At 39.6% G+C, this 10,365-nt stretch overlaps 1 protein-coding gene across 2 annotated transcripts in view; it reads right to left on the bottom strand.

The window, feature by feature from the left end:
* Positions 1-2,980: 2,980 nt before the first annotated feature.
* Positions 2,981-10,365, bottom strand: part of ANKIB1 (ankyrin repeat and IBR domain containing 1) — a 142,502-nt gene continuing 135,117 nt past the window's right edge. The window contains exons 18-20 of one of the 2 annotated variants that reach the window (XM_060632433.3): positions 9,058-9,154; positions 7,097-7,230; positions 2,981-6,754 (exon numbers count right to left, since the gene is read on the bottom strand). In XM_060632433.3, coding sequence (XP_060488416.1) covers positions 6,014-6,754; positions 7,097-7,230; positions 9,058-9,154 — 972 coding nt within the window. In that variant the 3' untranslated portion in view covers positions 2,981-6,013. Of the gene's footprint in view, positions 6,755-7,096; positions 7,231-9,057; positions 9,173-10,365 lie in introns of both variants that reach the window. The other variant, XM_060632431.3, reaches the window with a different exon arrangement.

The raw sequence follows: 10,365 nt of genomic DNA, 5'->3' as shown, positions 1-10,365 counted from the left end.
CTGTCTCCACACGCAAAAACAGCTCCCTGCCCTCCACGGCTTCTCTCTCCCCCAGTTCACCTCTCTGCACCATGTACCTGCTGAGTTCTGTGGTTCAGGTTGTGCAGATTGTTGTGTTAATCCTCAGATCAGTTTCCTAGGTGTGCAGGATGGTTTAGTGTTGATCTGGCTGTATTTCATGGACGCGAGATGCAAAGAAAACTTCCATGCTGTTCCACCATCTTTGCTCCTGTCCCTGAGTATTATAGTTTTGATGTTGGAAGGGATGCGTGCCACTTCTAAATAATAGTTTTTAGCTATTTTTGACTTTGTATATAAGTTTTCGAATATATCATCTATAGCTTAAAGCACTATTTCCTGGGATTTGGTAGGAGTTTCTGCTGAGCAATTGAATCAAGTGCAGGCCTTACTGTGTACTGAGACCCCCCACTAAGCCATTGCCTTTTTTTCAGGTTGAAGTAATACATCAAAGTATTTCCTGAAGGGGTACCTACTAATTTATTCATGTAAAATTGAGATACTTACTTCCTTGGTTACTTGGTTACTTCCTTACTTCCAAGTTAGCTGTACTCTCAATTATACCTTTTCTAACATAATTTCTATTTGACTTGCAGGGCCTGTTTGGCCTGTGTTAATTTTCTAATTCCAGCTAACTCACTTCAAATTGGAGAGGTCATCCCAATGAGTCACAAGGCCTCCATGGGTCAGGCATTCAGTTTCAACAAGGGCCTAGCAGCAGGTTGATAGGTGAATGTCTCTAAAATGGTTGTACTTAGTGGCTGCATCAGGCAGGTGGCAATGTTGTGCTGGGAAATGGTCTGCATACTTTCACAGGAGTGATCTTCCTTTCTACTGCTGGGGTTTCTTTTATTGTTTCTGTTGGACCACTGGAGAGGAGACAGCCGGGCTAACCGGGGAGCAATTTACATGCCCCACTGTTACTTCTCTGGGTATGGCAGTCCTTGAATGGGAGAAATCCCAGTGACAATTATGAGACAGGTAATCGTAAGCATTAACCCATCAATTCCACATTTGGATTTGGAACCTGCAACATTACACTGAATCACCCATAAGACCCCACTCATAAGGGAAGGCCTCCCTTCTCTGCTGTGGAGCTTGTGTGAACAGTGTAAAATATGTGTGAGTTGGGAGCTATAGCAGGTGGCATATGGGTGCAGGATCCTGCTATCCCCCTACCAAGAGAGTGGGAAACCTGAGGAGGTGGGAGAGGCTAACCTGTGGGGGAAGAAACTGAACTGTTGGCTTTTTTCTCCTTTAGCCCCTCACTCCAGGGTCAGTGCTCCAACTAGCTCTCCCATGGCAGTGGTGATGCCTGTCAGCATCCAGAGAGAACCAGGGCCCAGAGGCTCCTTTCTTCTCCACGTGCCACAATGTGTTTTACCCACATTGTGAGGGCCGCCTGCTCTACACTCTCAGGCAAGGCTTTGCATGCACTTTTGCAGTTGAACAGTGTCACGACTGCTTGCAGCCCAACCAAACGAACCTTTAAAGTTTTTGGTCTACCTAAAGCTCTCAATCAAAAAGCAAGTTTCTTATTGCTGACAGCATTTATTTTATGTTTGGGGGCTCCTTGACTCAGGAACTACAGCAATATAACCTTTCAGATAGGGTCACAGGAATTGCTGATTGCTTGTCATGAAAATATTCCTTCCTCTGCCTGCCTGCAGGAATCACCAGCCATCAAGGTACCATTTGGGCAGCTTGTTTAATCCTAGCTTTTATGGTTAAGCCTTTAAACATTAGGTCAACTTCTGTTCAGTAGTAAGTAGGACAGAGGGAAGCCTTTCTCCCTCACCCCCCACCTGTCACCTGGGTGAGAGCATTCACTACCAGGTAGATTCTGGTGAGTCTTATATTCCCAAATCTGGCCCATGGTTCCTCTTCCAGAAAAATCATGTTTCTGTCAGCATTCCATCCCCATAGCCAAAATTGCCAGGTCTGGGATTTGATTTTACCCTATCAGTAAGAACCAGTAAGTTGACCTGTCACAGTATCATGGCTGCTGACAGAAGACACAAGACTCCTGGGTCAGAGGTCAAGGATTTTATTTAGCATTCTTAACACAGCCTGCAGAATGAACATTAGCATGTTTGTTGCAGTTCCCATTGTCCCTAGATCCACATGGGCAATGCACTGGGCCCGGAGAGATGTCAAGCATGCAATTGAGATACACTGAGGGTGAGGAATCCACTTTTACAGCAGGCCTGCTCCCTGTCCTCAAGGTTACTAACTACATACATCCTGAGAAATACCCAGGCAAAACTGTTGTCAGCCCTGTGGTCTTGGCCCACCCAGCAAAGTGTGTAGGTGCAGAAGAGGTGCAACAGAACTGGACAGTCTTGTCTGACAGCTTTTCCAATATTGTGTTTTGTTTGTTTTTTCGTGTATTTCTCTTTCATCCTCTCTGTAAGTGGACGCCCTGTGCAGGCTAGGCCCTTGGGGAATAGATGGCTACAAAATGATGTGTAGCCTAATCAAGAATGTTTTCAAATTATAGTTTCAAAAACTGAAGGATAAGTCCTTTAAAAGTGTGCCCACCACTCAGTATGTCAGCCACCTGTTAGTCCTAAGTGGGACAGAGAGCTAAAGAAAACTTTTCTGGTCCATCTCTCTTTAAGAATTAGGACTACTGCCAGTTTCTAAAATAAGGACAGTCACATAATAGTCTGGAAATGGCCACTTACATTTTTCTAGAAAGAAATCTATTCTGGTGAGAGGGTGATGACTGACAAGGCAGTAATATACCGTTGCTAAGGAGAAGACCCAATAATTATGCTGATGGTACAAGGCTGACATAATATAACTCAGCCCAAGTGTAGAGCATGTGACAATTTTTTTCTTACAGAGTTTTTATTTCAGCCTTAAAAAGACTCCCAAAATTTGTTATTTAGATTCCAAGATTTTACTCTTCAGAGATATACTAACTGTTACTGTTTTAAAATTACAAAGCATACTTCAGTTAAGTCTCAGCTTTTAATTCATGACAGGTAATAAGCAACAACATTTGAGAACTAAAAGGAGAACAAAAATGAGATCGGTGGCTGCAATAAACAACATCTGAAGAATCATTCAGTAGATGGACATTAGTGGTTAAGCTTCAGAGTCACACAATGAAAAACATAAATACATGACTAGTTATCCCTGGCAGACCCCACAAAGCCTGAAGTTCAGATGCAAAGGGCTGTTTTGGTAACTCAGAGGAGATAGAATAATACAATGATGGTGTTTCTATTCATTTGGCATAAACTCTTTTTCCTGTCCTAAGCAGTTTCACAAAACACCTTAAAATTCTATCTTTTCCTGTGTGTTTCTATTAGAGATTTCAAGGAAAAATCCTAACACTTTTCTCCTGAAAGTGATGAAAATAAAAGCACTGAAGTCACAATGTTTTAACACATTGTCATGCAGTGTTTCAGAGTTTATCTTTGGGGTATAAAATAGTAAGTGGGCTAGTGTAAAAAATATTATGCACTAATTAGTTACATGTAAGAACCAAATTAATCCCATTTTTTTTGGAGAGAATTTAATTTGAAGAAAATCAGCTTCCTGACTTGGTTAAAACAAAGACTATAATGTAATGAGACAAAAGTGAAGTAGTTTAAGTAATAAATGTTTAATCAAAGAATTTTACATATTAACAGCATTCATTTGGCCAAACATCTACACGTTTGTAGAATCCTACTGTATATAAAGTGGGAATGTATCAAGTATAGACTATGAAAGTGCAAATAACAAGTCAAGGTTAGAGTAATTTTTTTTTTTTTTACATTATAAAATTAACTTGTTTACAAAATAGGCTTTGCCAAACTTTATTTCTGAACTGTAAAGTCAATGACCGTGTTGTTTTTAAAATATGTACCAAGGAAATACAAATTGAATAATGATCATTTTTCATGCTCAGGAGATAGCACAGAAACAAAGGGTACTGCACAAGGCGCAAGGAACCAGAACCCATCACATACACTGTCTTCACACAGAGCACTCTTTCTCACCTTATTGCAGCTTCGCAAGACGCCTCAATGTGATACAAAGACTCTCTATTGAAAAGTTACAACTCGGTCTAAAAACTGATTGGTGTTGATATTTTTAATCCAAAATAAATTTGTTAAAAAAATCCTTTAATGGACTGTTTCAGTTGAATATACAGTAATACACTGTAGACAAAGTCAGTATTTTCCCCAACTAATTTACTGGGGATTGATATCACTGTTTCTGAAGACCGGGGAAATAAAAGCTAATGTGGACCTTTGATATCCATGGCCTAGGAGCGATTCACACACAGTTTATTCTAAGGGAACCCGGGGAATATTAAGTACTCTAATAGAGTGTCCTAGCCATATGAATTCCAAGTACAAGAGTTTCAGAAACAGGTTTTGGAGGAAAAAAAACCGTAATCACAACTCACATGGATATCCATACTAATGTAACCTTTTACCCAGCCCAGGACTTGCCTGTACAAACTCAGTACTGAAATTTTGGTATCTGTAGATTTCTGGTAAGAATCTGGCAAGACATTAAATGGAGTGTTGCATATCTATTTTGTTTATGTTACGCTAGTTTTGATAATATGTAAGTAAAACAGCCATTCCAACAGTTTACTCTAGTTTTAATTACACACTGTATCACTGTATCTTAATTACAACTAAGACCAGTATTTTCTTCACAGTAAGACACTGATAACTAGGAAGTTGATTTTTTTTCAACACTAAACAGTAATCACACAGCAAATGAGTATTGTGCAATAGAACAAACACATGTCAGCATTTGCTATTTAGGCAAACAAACCGATTGAACATTTAGTTGTTACATTTACTGTAAAGGCAAGGCCATGGGTGGTTTTATGGAGGTCTTTGCAATTCATAGCATAGTTATTTCAGAAGAGACACTGAAATTTCAATTACTCACTTATTTAACTGGCAACTATCCATTTAGTTAGGCAAAGGCACGGTAACATGTTGCGCAGGATGTTTCATTGAAATTTTTTAATAATTGTGGGATTTACTATAACTCATGAAAACTCCACTTTTTTTCTATTTTATAAAACACCATTAAAAGTAATTGCACCCATTAGTAATTAGAATGCACTGTAAAAGTGTGAAAACAAAGAACTATGATTGCACTTCCAATAAAGTGTCTCTTAAAATACAGCACCGCTGTTGCTAATCAACTGTATTTTAATATTAAAATAAACTGTTTTTAACAGCAGCATTAGGTTTAGTTAACTTAAGCTACAGGCTACATTTATTTAAATGCAGTCTCCATGGCAACAAAAGCCCATTATATTCTGGTACCAAGTGGCACCTTTAACTCCCGAGAAGGCTGAGACTACTCTGGAGCCCTCTAGGACACTACACACCTAAACGCCTTGTTAGTGCACGAGTCAGTTTGGCACAAGTGGACTGGAAATAGACATGAAAAGAAATCTTTGATTCATGTGAATATTAAAACTTCACCGTGGTAGACGTAGCACTAAAGAGATGCCTTGGATACCTCAATTCACACCGCTCAGACAAAAAGGAATAAAGTTATAGAAGAGCACAGAGATCGAGGAACAACATGTTATTAGATCTGTCCAAAATAACTTCTAAAATGAAAAAAACTTTTTTCTTTAAAAGAGGAAAAAACCACCCAAGGATTAGGGAGTAAGCCTTTAATTTAAACATTCAATTTAAGTATCGCTGACTTTAGGCTAAACAGAGGACTGCATTTTCTCACAATGTGGAATCTAGCCTATTTATTCCATTTGTGTTTCTCTTACTCTTCTTTTTTGTCAGCACAAAGGGGAAAAGCTATCCAATTAAATACAAAAGAAATTCCCTCTAAGGTAAAAATCAGAAATGAAGCTACCATTCAAGGGAACTCCTTCGTATTCAATACTAATGTCAGTGGTTTATAATTGAGTTGGAATTAAGTGGATCAAGTCTCTACAAAGCATACTCCACTAGAATACCATCTGTACCTGTGATTCATTTAGAGCCCAGAGGTGTGCAGTTCACACTAAATGTACTTGTTCAAGCCAGTCACTTGAGGTCTGAGGTGTTTGGCTTGAAGCATCTGAACCATCCCCATTGTTGGCTGCCTCATTACTACTAATGCCAGCTTGAGATGCTGCTTCCCCAGCCAGAGTATTTTCTTCCAAAGGATTTTCTTCTTCTATTTGGGTTCCTCTACCTTCACTGACCACGGCATCTTGAAACACTGAATCTTCTGGTGGCACCAGCTCCACATCCCTCTTACCTTCTGATTCATCTTTGACACAGGGGAGCTGGGGATCTGCACTGATTTCTGTAACTGCTGGAGGAATCAGGGCGATACTCTGAGGATTCATGTCATGAAACCAAGCCATGATGTTGCCAAGAAGATTGTCATTGATGTTGGCATCCTGGCCAGCTGAGTCAGGGTCACTGGATGAAGGATAGAATTCACTTCTCGCCTCACTGAGAGGGTGTGAACTCAGAGTGTCAGTTGAAAATGGGTCACTCTCTGCTCCTAATCTCATGAGGCTGTCACCAAGTTCCAACAGCTCAGAGCTGCTCAGTGCAGCCCGAGGGCTATCTGTGTTCCTGGGGACCGAGTCTAGTCTGGAAGGTAAAGAGGTGCCTATCGCTCCTAAGGATGCTTCATTATTGAGGAAGTCTCTATTTTCCTCATCAATGGCCAGCCCGGATTCTTGCAATGACAATTGTATTGCAAGAAGTATATTGGGATCATCTTCATCCAAGGAACTCAGAGCCTGAGGCAACAGAAAGTTAAATCACTTTAAAATTTAAAAGGAAAAATTATTTAACCTAATGAAGTTTACCAACTATTCTTTCACGAGATAAATAATACTACCTCTATTTATACAGAATTATTGCTTTATCTACTCAAATCTTAATTTTTTCCTTGTCCATGCTAAAGAGAAAAAAAATTCCTAAAGATAACTCTGACATTTAGGAATCTTTTCCTGTAGTACATCTCTGAAACAAAGATTTTTAATGAAAGGAAGAAAAAGAGCAATAAAGTAAAAATAGGAAGTCAGGCTAAACAGAGAAAGAGCAAAAACAGGAACAATGAGGCTGCCCACAAAGGCTACCTGAAGAGAGTCCTGGTTTTCAGAGCGACTGGCAGGGGTGTAGTCACGCAGGGAAGAGCTGTGCAGCACGCTCATAGATGCGGAACTTACCACAGAGGCACCCGGCCTGCGGCCACTGCCACCATCTGGGATGTCTGTTTCAAAGCAAGTGGAACCAGAGACAATTCAGTCATACAAGATTTCACACATGTTTTTTGCACTTATTTTTTTAATTTTTATGTTAGCAAGCAGGGGAGAGGGGCAGAGGGACATAAAGGGAGAATCTTAAGCAGACTCCACACTCAGCACAGAGCCCAATGCGGGGCTCAATCCCACAACCATGGGATCATGAGCCAAAATCAAGAGTCGGAAGCTTGGGGCGCCTGGGTGGCTCAGTAGATTCAATGTCCAACTCTTGATCTCTGCTCAGATCATGATCTCACAATTTGTGGGTTTGAGCCCCATGGTGGTGGGCTCTGTGCTGACAGGGTGCAGCCTGCTTCAGATTCTGTGTCTTCCCCTCTCTGCCCCTACCAGGTGCATGCCCATGTGCTGTCTCTTTGAAAATATATAAATAAGCTTTAAAAAAAAAAAAAAAAAAAAGTCAGATGCTCAGTGGACTGAGCCATCCTGGAACCCCGACACATCTTTTTATTTTAGTCAATAATTTGTCTTTCAGTGCTGGTGAAAGCCTGTGTTCACATGTTCACTTAATCTTTCAGAGATTCTCCTCCCTATATGTCTCATCAAAATATATCTAATATTACCACTTCAAACACGATTGCTCTTTACGTTTTTGTTTGCATTACATATGGTTCTATTCATAAATGCAAGTGCTACCACCACTCTTGTTTTCTTAAGCAATAACAAAGGTATTTTAGTTTTCAAAGTTCTTAAAACTAAAGAATTTTGGAATTACAATAGCCTGAAGAACAAATCTTTAGGTTCATTGATCCTGATTTATTAAATATGATCTGCTGACATAAGAATTTGAAGATTTTTCATTAAGAATTTAACATTTAAAAGTTGATAATCAAAATAATTGATTTCTAGAGGTGCCTGGGTGGCTCAGTCAGTTGTGTCTGACTTTGGTGCAGGTCATGATCTCACAGTTTATGAGTTCAAGCCCTGCATAGGGCTCTGTGCTGACAGCTCAGAGCCTGAAGCCTGCCTTGGATTCTGTGTCTCCCTCTCTCTCCCTGCCCCTCCCCTGCTCACATACTCCTTCTCTCTCTCAAAAATAAACATTAAAAAATAAATTTTAAATGATTTCAGAAATTTTCTTTTAAAGAATGTTAACGGGAGAAGTGAAGCTAGGAGGAAAATATTCCATGAACACAGTAACAGTGATCAACAGCTACAATTTATTGAGTGCTCTCTAGGTGTTACTAGTGCTTAATTAAGGGTTTTATACACATTATCTCATTTAATGCTCACAATGAGCCCACAATGTGGCACTGTTTTTATTGCTTCTTAAAATGAGGAGACTAAATCTTAGAGAAGTTAAGTCAACCTGACTGAAGTCTTACACTGATACATAGAGATGGGGTCATGAATGCAGGTTCCAGCTGACTCCACAGCCCGTGTTCTTTTTTTTTTTTTAATGTTTATTTATTTTTGAAAGAGATAGCGAGCAAGTGCAAGTGGGAGAGGGGCAAAGAGAGAGGGAGACACAGAATCTGAAACAGGCTCCAGGCTCTGAGCTGTCAGCACAGAGCCCAATGCGGTGCACAAACCCACGAGTTGTAAGATCATGATCTGAGCCAAAGTCGGATGCTTAACCAACTGAGCCACCCAGATGCCACTCCACCGCCCATGTTCTTAACCTCTCTGGTTTTATGTATCCTGTGACATTCAAAGCATCTGCAAATTGATTATATATCTACACTACAAACTATTTCACAAACATTTAAATTTGCCAGTTTTAAGAATAAATTCAAGAGAACTAAAAAGACTAAAACCGAGCCAACTTAAGAGCTTACCTAAAGTGCTTTCACTCGGCTCATCAGGGTCTGGAGGGTTACTGAGCAGACTGTGCACATCTCCTCGACGGCGTTGTTGTCTGTGCCTCCTCCGATACTGAAATTCAGCATATTCCTGCATAAACCAAAGGTTATAAAATACAGAAGAGCATGCAATTTTTTTTAATGCAAATAAAACACACACTTTTTTTCCAGGAAAAAAAAATGTGTGATTTTATATACATATAAAGTCACTTGGCATTAACGAAAGAAACTTCAGGTTTTGCCATGCCAAGGAAACAGAAAAGGTAAAATGGAAAAAGAAAAATTTTAAATAGTCATTACAACTGCCTGGATAAATTGGGAATACTTGCAAGCTCCCATGCCAGGGCAGAACTGAGCCTTTTTCATATGCCTGGGTCTTGTTACATAATGTTTAACACCATAACGATTTTGCTAATATGTTAGGCTTTTATTAATATAAGCTAGGCTCTTGGAGGTCTGGTTTTTAAAAAGTGACTGTGATATATGCAACAGAAAGGGGGAAAAAAAAAGTGTACACTACCAATTGCTTATCAGACTATGAGATTTTGCATTCCTTGGGACTACAACATATCATACTCACAAGTTAAATGATTAAAAGAAAAATGTGAAATTAGCTTTAAAATAAGATGTTACTTGGCTTCCTTCCTATATTAGTTAATATGTGGGGCTATCTACAACACAGGCAGAGGGCATATGGGAAGGATGAAGGTATGGGTGGAGGCAGAACCTGGGACCACCTGCTACTATCTGGGTATACACATACTTTTCCAGGTTTTAGTGACGGAAGAGATTAAAAGAGAGGCCAGTCAGTGTGCATGACACTAGCACAGATAGGCTGATTTTGAGAATCATTATAGAATCTTTCAGTGATAAACACAAATATACTCAGGTTTATGATCATCCTGGTTACCCTAGGATATTCAATATGTTTACGTTGTGAAAGTACTAGAATAAAAACAAAGACAAGTTTTTACATCATAAATAATACTTTCACATCACACTACTCTGGTTAAATTTATTTAAACTCCATTTATGTAAACAAGCAGTTGGACTCCAATATGAAATGGGAGGCATCCTACCAGGTTAGAAACCAAGAAAGATCCTACAGGTTCTCAGAGGGATTATTTAGGTTCTTTAAAATTTACTGCTGAGCTGTGGTATGAGTTCTTCCTTTGCTGGAGGCCCATGATCCCAAACTGGATAACTATTATGTGTCATCATGGTTCACTAGACCACTGAGGAACACTGCATTTCTTAGCCAAAGATGGCATGAAAATTTTATTT

The sequence above is a fragment of the Panthera onca genome, chromosome A2, assembly GCF_046562875.1.
Source record: "Panthera onca isolate mPanOnc1 chromosome A2, mPanOnc1 haplotype 2, whole genome shotgun sequence".
Taxonomy (NCBI): Eukaryota; Metazoa; Chordata; class Mammalia; order Carnivora; family Felidae; genus Panthera; species Panthera onca.
This window is presented reverse-complemented; position numbering and strand designations above follow the sequence as displayed.